Source organism: Osmerus eperlanus, chromosome 25 (assembly GCF_963692335.1).
Source record: "Osmerus eperlanus chromosome 25, fOsmEpe2.1, whole genome shotgun sequence".
NCBI classification, from domain to species: Eukaryota; Metazoa; Chordata; class Actinopteri; order Osmeriformes; family Osmeridae; genus Osmerus; species Osmerus eperlanus.
The window spans coordinates 5,344,155-5,356,599 of NC_085042.1; the positions used below are offsets into that span (position 1 = coordinate 5,344,155).

Below are 12,445 nucleotides of genomic sequence, written 5' to 3' on the forward strand. Positions count from 1 at the left end.
TTAAAGGTTGGTTCTTCTGTGTAGTAACTCAATCAGTGGCTGCAGCAGCTGATGGAGCAATCTCTCTCCACAACACAGTTGCTGGCAAGGCTGGTTGGCAGCTGACTGACTCGAGACAGCACCCTGCTCCAGCCTGAAGCACTCTATGGCCTCATGAAGCTTGAATCCAATGCCAATAAACGCACTGACATAAATATATTTGAGTGATTTAAGGAAAAGGTATATATTTATTCTGGCTAAATAAACAACTTTAAAGCTGTTTGATTTGGTACTGAGGGTTTTACGCACGGTTTGTTTGGTAAATGCCATAGAAATCCTCCACCTGAATCATTGACTCTCAGAATTGATGTTTTCATATTCATCGGCAAAAACACTAGACAAATGAATAACACAATCTTTATATGACTAGGGCTGCTGGCTTATATAAGGGTTTAACAAGGCTGATTCACAATATAGCTGGACAGTATGTACTTTGGTGAATTCTAATGACAGGCTACACATCTAAGGAAAACTGTACCTCCACTGACACCTGTAGGAAAGGTGAAGAAGACTAAAACCTCCACCTGCTACTGCCCATTCCACTATCAGACATGCTCTCTAGACAACCAGCAAGCCAGTATTAAAACATACTTCTAAGCATTACCACCAGCTCAAACATCCAGCCCATACTGTGGTGATTGCTCTGGTGGAATTGACTCAAAAGCCCGTAAACTTCCTCCAGTTATAGGGCCTTTTCTCAGAGCTCAGGGCAGACTGCTCCAGTTCCACCTTCAAGACAGGGGCCAAGCGGGGCCCAGCATAGTGAAGAGGTGGACGACGCTCCAAGGCCAATCGGACTGCTTGCTTCACCTGGCATAGCCAACACAGGAAGTGAACCTCGGGTCAATATGGAAGACTACTTGCCCTTGATGAATGTAGCAGCAGACAAAATGAATAACGATGGTTAGTGGGACGGTGGTTAGTGGGAGTACTTGAGGTTATTTATTTCAGGGAAATATAAAAGGAGTTGGGTCGACAGTTCATGTTTTATTGAGCAGGCACACTACAGGACGGTTCTGGCAGGCCGAGTGTCTGGGTGTCATCCTAGTCTCATACCTGCTTGTTGTTCCTGATGACCTCGTGGAACATCTCCGGTTGGCCCACACAATGCTTAAGCTCCTCCCCCGCATCAGACCAATCCTCCGATTGGTTGTCTGATTGGCTGTCGGAGCCCTGTGATAGGGCCATCCTGTCAAAGCCCCTGAAAAAACTGAGGACACGTTTTAAAACCATTAAAGCGTCAACTTCAACCCACCGCTGCTGTGTATCCTAACATTTAACTATAATTAATACAATTTCTACTTTTGGGGGAAATAACTCAATTGTGGTGTTTTTGCGACCACCCTTTTGGCTGTTTATTCCTGTTTTTGGGGAGGTTGCGTTGCTAACCTTGGCTCAGTGGGGAGAGTTTGTTTGCAGGCCTGGATGGTGTCCATCAGCTGGGCTCTGACGGTCCTGGACGTCTCACTGGAGAGCACATCTGACACTGAGCAGCCTGGGAACAGGCTCAGAAGCAGCGGGACCACCTACACACACACACACACACACAGACACACACACAGACACACACACAGACACACACACAGACACATGCACACACATGCACACAGATAGACACACACACAGACAGACAGACACACAGACAGACACACGCATAAACACACACACAGACACACACACAGACAGACACACACACAGACACACGCACACACACAGACAGACACACAGACACATGCACACACATGCACACAGATAGACACACAGACAGACAGACACACAGACAGACACACGCATAAACACACACACAGACACACACACAGACAGACACACACACAGACACACGCACACACACAGACACACACACAGACACATGCACACACATGCACACAGACAGACAGATACACGCATAAACACACACACACAGATTTACAACCATTTCATTTCTGCTCCTCGCTATGTGGTATGAGGTAGAAAGACAAGCTACAAAAGTTCAAGCAGGTTAAAAAGGACATATTCTCATAAAAACGTACATTTAAATCCATTGAGAGCATTTCAAAGGAGTGGTGTGCTTTGCACACCTATCTGTCCCAGTCATGCTGCAGGACCAGATTTGAGACCAGAGGATCTCCTGTTTGGAGGGACTCGCCTGATCATTAGTGGGATCCAGGATCAGGGTACAGATGGCATCATGCTTGGCACCCTCCATGTTAGGCACCTTCTGCTGGGCTTTGGCCCTGTTCTCATAGTACTGACTGACCCCTGGGTTGTACTTGATGGCCTCTGAGAACTGGTCTGCAGCCTCCATGTCCTTCCTGCAGGGATGACCAGAGTAGCACCAGGGTAACTGTAGCCAGTGACCTCGTGATGACCGAACGCCACCATGCAGTGGCCATGAAGTGATGTTCCTCCGAGGAATCACACTAATCCCAACTTCACAATAGCTGAATATACCGACAATGTGCTAAATCTGTACGGAAAAAGCGTTTACTGAACGAAATGTCTGTGTGTGAGGCTGACCTCTCCTGGTCGCTAGTGGTGTGTGGGTGAGGGTGAGTGTGAGGGTGTGTGAATGTGAGGCTGACCGCTCCTGGTCGCTAGTGGTGTGTGGGTGAGGGTGAGTGTGTGTGTGTGTGAGGCTGACCGCTCCTGGTAGAGTAGTATTCCCCGGGTGTTGTGGATGACAGCGAGGCGGACCCATATGGAGTGGTCATCTGAAGCCATCTCCTGAGCCTGCTGGTAGTCAGCCAGGGCAAACTCCCACTCAGCCTGCTTGAAGAAGCAGTCTGCAAAACCACCACATCCACACCATGTCTACCATGTCATATCCTCCCTCATCCTGCCTCAAACATACCTTCTTCCCTCATCCTGCCTCAAACGTACCTTCCTCCCTCCCTGCCTCAAACATACCTCCCTCCTTCCCTGCCTCAAACATACCTCCCTCCCTTCCTCAAACATACCTTCCTCCCTCCCTGCCTCAAACATACCTCCCTCCTTCCCTGCCTCAAACATACCTCCCTTCCTTCCTCAAACATACCTTCCTCCCTCCCTGCCTCAAACATACCTTCCTCCCTCCCTGCCTCCCTCCCTGCCTCAAACATACCTTCCTCCCTCCCCGCCTCACCTCCTCTGTTGATGTAAAGGCCGCGTTCTTCCTTCTGTTCTGCAATGGCTTTGGTCAGCAACATGGCCGCTTCGGCGTAGTGACCGTGGGAGTAGCAGTGCACCGCAAAGTCGTTGTAGGTGAGCACCAGTTGAGCTTTGGCGTCCTCCTGCACCGCCTTCAGATCCTCCTGGGTGTCGTCCCCTCCCGGGTCCCTCTCCCCTGCCTCGCTCAGCTCCACGGCCAGGACCAGGTCTTCGATGGCAGCCGTGAAGTCCTTCAGCCGCCGGTATAAAATCCCCCTGAGGAAGTGCATGTAAAAATCAACAAGTTTTGTGACAATGAACAGAAACCCGGCAGGTCCATCAACCCCCCTCAATTGCTCACTGGAGATCTGTGGAATTTGCAGACTGGAAGGGTTGGATGGCAGCTAGATAGATATGTCATATTAATATGATCACCTGAAAAGGTAGTGATGCCCGTTCTCTGGACAGTGCTCCAGAGCAGAGTTGATACTGGCCAGGGCTCCTGGTAGCTCCCCTGCCAAGGCCCTCCTGACTGCCATCTGCTTGGCCCTGTCGCTGACCTCCTCCAGGCCCCTGAGACACTCTCCGGCCTCCGAGCAGCCTGGGTTCAGCGCCAGAGCTGACTTCAGATCATGGTAACACGGTGCCACCTACATTGGGATGTCTTAGTTAACAACCTTTAGTTTACAAATTAAGGAGACTGTTTCAAGAGGGGAAAACGTTGTTGTTTTTTTGCATGGCAATAAGAAATGTAGTTAAAATGTTATTTTCTAACACATAGAGTATTGACCTGGTTGAGTTGTTTGTAGAGCCGGGCTCTTAGAGTGAAGAGGTCCGAGGTCTGACAGCCTGAATCCAGCCAGCTAGTGACCAGTTTAAGACAGTCACCATAGTGCCCAAGAGCTGTCAGACAAGCCAGTCTAATGCCGCAAAGAATGGGAAAGAAGAACTTTGAGAGAGGATTCTTAAAAGTCAACGTGTAAAGCTGTGTGACAAACACAGCCCTTGTCATGGGGACACTGGGCAACTGAGAAATGACTTTAACAAACCCCAGCAAAAAATGTATGTGTGTATATAGCTCCCTCTGCTGGTTGTATAATGAATCAGACTTTCCAAACACTTCTCGGGAGCCTCGCTCACTGACCTTCTCACATGATAAGACCTGAAGCCGGGCTTGAGCTCTGCAGCCTTTGTAAAGGACTCCAGGGCACCCAGGAACATCCCCTGGTCGTACAAACACTGGCCCTGAGGACCAGGCAGTCAGTCAGGAGAATCTCGAGGGCTCCATTTGCAGTGCATTACATTTAGTGACAGCTTCTTTGCAGACAGTCTCTCTTACCTGGAGGTAGTAGATAAATGCCATGCGAGTTTGGAAGGGCTTTGCGTCAGACGCCAGGAGGCAAGCCTGTTTGTAGCTAATGACTGCAGACTGAAAGTCGCACATCTGAAGGAAGGCCTCTGCTTGGCTTACGTACAGTTCCGTCTAGAATCCAAGGTATTTTCATGTCAATCTCAACCGCACATCAAATACCATGATTAATCCCACCGTTGCAAAACAGAATGGCTTTGTGAAGGTTCCGAACGAACAGAATGTTTATGCTCAGCAACTGGCGTGTACCTGTTTTGGCTGAAGATTGATAGCTTTGTAAAAGCAGTTCACAGCTTTGGAAAACTGGGATTTGGTAATAGCCTCTTCTCCATTTTCATAGCTGCAAAGTAAGTCGATTGTGGAGTCGTTTAAGAAACACTTCTCTGGAGGCATAAGCAAGACAACACAAAGATGTATTACAGATGCATTCATAAAATCATTAGCTCACTGTTCATTGGCTTTGTTTCTGATGATGAGATGAGCTTGGAGGTCAGGCCGTTCCACTCTGTTTTCAGGTGTCCTGAAGATGCAGCTGGAACCGAGGATGCGACTGAGGGCGCTTTTACGTCTGGCCTCCACAAGCTCCTGCTCTGACAGAGAAGTAGGGAACACCCCTTGGTCCTCTGGCTGCTGTTGCAACTCCAATACAAGATTAAATAAGTTTAACACTATAAGCAGCACCTAAAACACTGACGTTCCCTTCCCTCAATTTCAATGTCAACCATACTGTTTGTTTAAAAAAAAAAAGTTCACCTCAAAACATAATTTTGGATTGGCAGTGCATTAATTTGGGCTGACATAAATAGGGCACTAACTTGTAACTTGTAAATGGTAGTATTAGAAAAGCTAAAGAATATATTTTAAAAATGATGTTGAGTATTTAACTAGTCATTGATATTAATGGGAAGGTATCGAAATGGTTTGCTGACCTTTTGTTGATTTATGGTCACTTTTTCAAGAGCTCGACCGTCCATACTTGCTGCTTGTCCAGTTGTCCAATTTTTTAAATCCTAAATCATGTTCAGGCACTCTTAAATTGTTACGTAAACAGCCGTCTTGGTATGTACAATGTTAGTAACATCTAGCCAGGTAACTGGTTAAAAAGATGGTACTAGGACTTTGTGAAAAGTTAGAAGAAGCCTGCGTAACCTAGGTAACAGTCCGAACTACACTGAAACCACGCCCGCTGTCAACATTTTCCTTTTTATGTAGCCTAGTCGTTAGCTCTACTACTAGTAGAGACTAATAAGTAGAGCCTCTACTTATTAGAGGTTACTTATTTCATTTATTTCTGTATAAATAGGTCATCATTATTAAGCCATTTGAATTCGACATAAAAGGCTTTTTCTTTTATCTTAATCAGAGACAGAGATGCTTTTATTTTGAAAAAGAAAACCAGGAACGTTTTTGAAGAACGCAAATCAGCTGACTGGACTACGACGATAACGTGACCTGGTTGTTTACAGCTGGTCTAATTTACTACTAGTCTCATTACAGTACAGTAAACTGGAAATCTGTGGCTTGAAACCATTACTTAGGATGGTATTTTATATTATTTTACATTCTTTGCATTTATGTCGAACACGGTTATAGCTAGCCTACTGTTGTAGTGCTAACATTACGAGAAGGGAAAGTGTTTGTTTTCGGTATGGTCTTTCTGGCCGATTTGCTTGCTTGCTGCCCTTCGGTTCATTCATGGTCAGTTTGTAGTGACGGTAAACAATAGAGGACTAAACATGGATATACAGAGTGAGACTACACGACTGCTTGATGCAGAAGACGGAGAAGAGAACCATGAAACAGGACTGAGGTCGGAGCAGGATGCATATCTTGAGTAAGTGGGCTTAGCTCTAATATTACTGAGAATGTTTTCATGTTTTCCTCACAGTATGAAGATCTATCAACACAAATCATACCATATTTTCCTCATGTGACTCACTTAACTCAAATTAAATTTGCATTGCTGACTACGCTATAATGGATTTTCTGGCTGCTTTTTTGAGCTTCTCTAAATCCTACTTGCTCACTGTCTCTTGTTGTTTGTAAACAGTAAAGTGAAGAATGGCAAGTTGTACCTGGCCACATTCGCGGCAGTCCTGGGTCCTCTAAGCTTTGGCTTTGTGTTAGGCTACAGTTCCCCCGCCATTCCAGAACTAAGCAAAGAAATTGACCCTCGGATACGACTGGATGACAACGAGGCCTCTTGGTTTGGGGTAAGGATGCCATTCTTGTCCCAGGTTTTAATGCATGAAATTAAACTGAATTTAGGCCTGCCTGAGAACTAAACCCTTTTGTCTTCTGTTTGCAGTCAATCGTGACGATAGGTGCCGCTTTAGGAGGTCTGTTGGGTGGCTGGATAGTAGACAAGATTGGGAGGAAGCTGAGTCTCATGTTCTGCTCCGTACCTTTTGTCTTTGGATTTGTCGTCATCATAGCTGCTCAGAATGTGTGGATGCTGTACCTTGGACGGGTACTCACTGGATTGGCCAGTGGGGTTACATCGCTTGTGGTCCCAGTAAGCGCATGTTAAAATGAGATTCTGGACACTTTGACACTCACAAACCGCAATGCCAAGGGTGTAGCCTGGCGTGTGTCCCATATGCTTTCTGTTCAATGTGCATCCGATCATTTTCATGTTGTGCCTCAAGCATGTCTGGCTTTGAGTTCTCCGCTTGTTCTCTCTCTTTGTTCTTTCTGTCTCTGTGGAGTAACTTTGACTTTTATTTCTTATTTTATGACAGTTATACATCTCTGAGATGGCACACGAACGAGTGCGTGGAACCATGGGCTCCTGCGTTCAGCTGATGGTGGTGACGGGAATCATGGGAGCGTACCTCGCAGGTATGCCTGTAGCTGTCCAGTTTTACAACCTCCAGGAGTTTATATCTTTTGTGGTTCTCGATCTCTTGAGTTTTATAACATCTCAGGTCATCGGAAGGGGAAAACAGGCTTCTGGAAAGAGAATAACCTATAGATGGATGAGGGCAAGAGGGGAATCCTTTATGATGTTACAACAACCATTAAGAAAGGAGTCATGTGATGGAGGTTAAGTTTGAGTCGTTTTTCCCATATACATGCCATGCAACTCAAGGTCTGCATGAACTTTTACCAACTTTATTCTGGCAACCAAACTTTGGTCATCTGATGACAGACTCATCATAAGGCCCAGTAAAAATTCTTGAGGCTACATTCTAACTGTGAATGTTACTGGTGTTGGGCACTTTGTAAACCTTGCCATGCCTAATCTTGTTACCAAAATGCTACGCATGTTTCTTTATTAACTTTGCTCAATAAAGGCTACCATTGAAGGACTGTCAAGAGTAGGTTTGTCTGTCTTTCTAGGTCAGAGAAGGCTGTAAATCCTCCTATATGCCCTTAACCATGACCTTACCTGACCCCCAACCCCATTTTCCCTTTCTCTACTTTCTCTCTGTCTCACACAAACACACACACACCCAGGGCTGTGGTTGAACTGGCGCTGGCTGGCTATCTGCGGCTCTATCCCCCCTGCCCTGATGGTGGTCTTCATGTGCTTCATGCCGGAAACGCCCAGGTTCCTGCTGTCGCAGGGCAAGCGCCACGAGGCCGAGAAGGCCCTGCGCTTCCTGAGGGGACCCGACGCTCCCGTCGAGTGGGAGTGCGCCCGCATCGAGGAGTCTGCAGACGAGCCGGTGAGAGATGCAGGGCTCGGTCCACCAGAGACACAGAAAACCCCTCGGAGCTATGAGAAAGGCATGTCCTGTCATGCCATTCTGAGGGTAATCGAAGCATCATACCTCTGTATGATGCACAACCGCTTTGATAAAAAAAAAACACCAGGCACAGTTGTGAAGTCAGAACAGGGATTCAAAGAGACTGGTTGACCAGGAATCCTATAATCTGTGAATAATCATATTGTGGCGAATCATGGCAGTGAGAATGTCACTTCTGAGCCCTGCTAATGGCTAACTGTATGCTTTGTGTTGTTCCAGGGGGGAATGTTGTGTTTAGCTGACCTAAAGAACCCTGAAGTATACAAGCCCCTTGGAGTGGGCGTCATGCTAATGCTCTTTCAGCAGCTCACGGGCATCAACGCCATTATGTTCTATGCAGAGACCATATTTGTAGAGGCCCATTTTAAGGTAAGAGTAGACATTGGTTGGTTGAAGGTTTACCCAATGTGCGTATTTAACAAGAAGAACGATGCATAACATTCTACTGTATTACCATGGTATGTTAAGATGGGGGGGGGGGGGTTGTATTTCAGAGGAGTGACATTGCCACAGTAGTGGTGGCAGCAACCCAAGTGATGTTCACGGCAGTAGCAGCCTTGATCATGGACAAGGCTGGAAGAAAGATCCTCCTCGTCATATCAGGTGCTAATGACTCACAAGACCAAACACACAAGCCTGCGTTAGCCTTGAGGCACACTCCAGTGGGGAAATGGTCGTTGTGGTTTAAAGTTTTCCCCTCGACCGATTATCCATGACATATGAAGGGAAATGGTTCTTAGTGGAGCTAGTGCTGTAAGGATGAAAGGAGGAGAAGTAACAGCAAACTTGGCGTCGGATGTGAAAAACCATGACAGCTTAACTTGATCTGAATAGATCTGACTGGTGTTAGGGAAGTGGTTTCATTGGGTGTGCTCAAGCCTTCGGCGAGAGCACAACCTTTGTTCTCTCATATATATTATTATTATTATTCTTTTTGCCCCCCTAAAACTCAGTCAATATTTGGCCTACATAGACAACGTAGGTGTCAAAAGTTTCGTCTTGGTAGCGATTGAGTTGCTTCTATTGGAATTTACGTTCCGTTGCATGGTTTGGGCTTAAGTTAAGTTTTTGTGGCGAAAAGTGAAGCTAACGGTGGTTAATTTGCTAGCCACAGTCACTGACGTTACTAACGTCACTAACGTCACGAAAACACGCGTGACTACCTTTGGCAGAACATTCGTTTCGCATCTGTTAACTTGGGGGATAGCTAGGCTAACTATAGCTTTACTGCAAGGCAGCTGCAGAAACGCCACAAGCAAAGAGGCCAGGGTGATAACTATTTACTCATTTTACTTTGTGATATGACTCACAATTGTGATGTGTAATGTACAATATAAGCTGATATTATTAAGGAAGTACATCTACTTTTGGAAACAGTAGTCTACTATTTCACTGAAATATTAGCATCATGACATTAGCCTGTGTTGCCCGGGCAACACATACTACAGTGGTCTATGATGTATCTGTTTTCAATCGTTAAAATAAACATTCCTCACATATACATTTTCGTTGTAGGATTTATTCTGACATTAGTAAACGATTTGTTGGTGAAATTACCATTACCTGTGGTTTCAAACCAGTGCCACTGCAACGCTGTAGCTTACGCGAGACACTACAAAAACATCTAGCTACAGTACACAGCTGTTTAGGAAGTCAAACGGCGACAAAAAATGTTCAGCACTCCCCTTACTTAAATAAAAAGTCTATCTAACTACTAACCTGAACTTCATTGCCACAGCCTAAACGTTGTCAATCTGTTCATGAAAATAATTAATTTCAGCCTAAACCGTACAACGGAACGTTAAATCAAATTCAACCAACGCAATCGCTACCAAGACGAACACAGCAGTAGTCTAGTACTGTACAGTACCGTACTGTAGTAGTACAATTTACCGGGGCAGCTTCTCCACACAGGGCTATATCGCATTTTGCGTTGTTACTGACAATGATCGCTACCAGTGAGCTTTTTATGAATGAGCGATTTTCCACTAAATAAATGTCAAGCTTATTTATGTTTTGGGGGGCATATTTTCAGTTAGCAGATGGTACTGTTTGAATCGCGATTCCGTCTTCTACTGCCGGGTAACGTCGTAGAATAATCTTCAAAGGGGGTTCTTTATTAATGAATGAATGCAATGAGTAGGCTAAATGGCTGAAAATATCATGAGAAGGGAAAAACTTAAAATGACGTTTAAGAGATTAGGTCAATTTTTACACAGGTCTGCCAAATTTATTCGTTTTGATTCAACGATGAGGCTGCCTCTTGCAGGGGAAATGAGAAGACATCTATTTCATTCTACACTTCACTCGTATTTTCAGTTGTAAATGAGCAGCAAAAAAAATGCTTTTAAATCTATGTAATCTTTATAAATAATAAGTATGCATTTTTATATAAAATATACAGAAATATCAGTTGTAAAAATGTAATTCAAAAACGGACCCCTGTGCAACCGACGCAAGCAAGCACACCCTACAATTTCCCCAGAAATTGTACCCTCTCTAGTTGTTATTGATTCTGTCTTTTATATTAATCTTGCAATCCTACTCCTTCCCTTTAAGGAGTTGCCATGTCCATCAGCACAGCTGTGTTTGGGGTCTACTTCAAGCTGTCTAGCCAGCAGCACAGTAATAGTTCAGCCCCAGAGCTTAGTCTGTTGTTGTCTGGCCAAGGTCAGCTCTATCAGGAGCCTCAGGCTGATCTGGCCTGGCTTGCACTCACCAGCATGGGCCTTTTCATCACAGGTGAGCTGAACACGTACATTTACATTTTAATGTATTTAACAACCGCTTTTATTCAAAGCAACATATCAACAGTGTATATTGAAAGTAAAGCCACACATAGTTCCAGTACTACTTCAATGGTCAAAGTCAAGGAACAGTCTGTAGTTACCAGGCACAGTACAAAGTGTGCCTGGTAAAACTGCTACCAGCCACTGTGAACAATAATAATATCTAAATACAGCCTGTGGGTCAGTGAGGTAGCCTATGGTATTTTGTGTAGAACGATTCGTTTTTGTCTTATAGCACTGTTGTTCTAAAACCCTCGCTTTTGTACATCTTGTAGGTTTTGCACTGGGTTGGGGTCCTATCCCCTGGCTGGTGATGTCAGAGATCTTCCCAACAAAAGTCAGGGGCTTCGCCAGTTCTCTGTGTGTCCTGAGTAACTGGGGCTCTGCTTTTGTCATCACCAAGACCTTCCAGGACCTCATGGTGAGTGGAAAAGGAAGGGCTAGAAGAGAAGGAAGTGTTGTGTTGTGTGTGGCACAGCCATTGTTGTGAATCGGGTTGGCAGTTTTCCCATTAAAATGGGGACAGCGAATACACTATATATACAGTACCAGTCAAAAGTTTGGACACATTTTCCCATTAAATGTGTCCAAATTTTTGACTGGTACTGTATACTATTCTGTCAAATGTTTTTCAGGGTCTTCTAACCAGTGCAGGCACCTTCTGGCTGTTTTCTGGAATGTGTGCTCTAAATGTCATCTTCACCACCATCTTTGTCCCGGAGACCAAAGGCAAAACCCTGGAACAGATTCAGGCATATTTCAAAGGAACACCAGTATAATAGGCTACATAAGTCAGACCTGTTGCCAACACTAAACATAAGAAAATGGAATTCTATATGGAGGTGATCATTCTGCTTTACTGTAAACTCATACTTATAATATTTGTGTCACATTCAAGGGCATGGTGCAGTGTAATTTGCTGTGAAGGTTCAGTCTGTGGTATTTTTTATTAATGTTTGCAATTGTTTTGTTTCTTTTTGCACCAAAAAATGTAACTGTATATTTAAATGAATACATTTTGTTTATATTTAACAACAAAAAACCTGTATTGGGTAAAAAAAAAAAATATCATTCATCACAACAAAGATTAGCACAGAGATTAGTTGATTTGTTTATAATTGGACATGTATTATTCTGGGTTTGGTTATGTCTTTGACATGTTCACAATTGCGCTGTTTTGAATTGCCTGAGGGAAAATGACAAAGAGCCTACTTGTTATGTCATGTACAAATTCCCAATAAAGTTGTTTAAGCTATACAGTTGTGTTTCTTGAATTCATCCACACATATTATGACCTGTAACAGGTCAATGTCTACAGTTTCCATTACACTTCTGTACACAGACGATTTGGTGCGACATAATAGCCAGTC

The 12,445-nt window shown here is 44.6% G+C and overlaps 3 protein-coding genes across 3 annotated transcripts in view; 1 reads left to right on the forward strand and 2 right to left on the reverse strand.

Annotated features, from left to right (window-relative positions):
* gldc (glycine dehydrogenase (decarboxylating)) overlaps positions 1 to 12,445 on the reverse strand; it is a 133,824-nt gene that overhangs the window by 85,520 nt on the left and 35,859 nt on the right. The gene's annotated exons all lie outside the window — the stretch shown is intronic.
* On the reverse strand, positions 250 to 5,625 carry LOC134012010 (tetratricopeptide repeat protein 16). Its single transcript, XM_062451608.1, has 13 exons — positions 5,464 to 5,625; positions 4,983 to 5,161; positions 4,784 to 4,874; positions 4,505 to 4,648; positions 4,310 to 4,410; positions 3,956 to 4,085; positions 3,601 to 3,815; positions 3,161 to 3,441; positions 2,681 to 2,822; positions 2,186 to 2,351; positions 1,429 to 1,565; positions 1,096 to 1,249; positions 250 to 849 (listed from the first exon to the last, which is right to left on the reverse strand). Exons 1-13 carry the CDS (start codon positions 5,506 to 5,508, stop codon positions 697 to 699), a joined length of 1,938 nt encoding a protein of 645 aa, XP_062307592.1. The 5' UTR covers positions 5,509 to 5,625; the 3' UTR covers positions 250 to 696.
* slc2a8 (solute carrier family 2 member 8) lies at positions 5,959 to 12,330 on the forward strand. Its single transcript, XM_062451700.1, has 10 exons — positions 5,959 to 6,368; positions 6,585 to 6,747; positions 6,843 to 7,049; positions 7,276 to 7,375; positions 7,994 to 8,205; positions 8,506 to 8,655; positions 8,781 to 8,889; positions 10,846 to 11,028; positions 11,351 to 11,496; positions 11,711 to 12,330. The coding sequence occupies exons 1-10, from the start codon at positions 6,271 to 6,273 to the stop codon at positions 11,852 to 11,854; spliced, it is 1,512 nt and encodes a 503-aa protein (XP_062307684.1). The 5' UTR covers positions 5,959 to 6,270; the 3' UTR covers positions 11,855 to 12,330.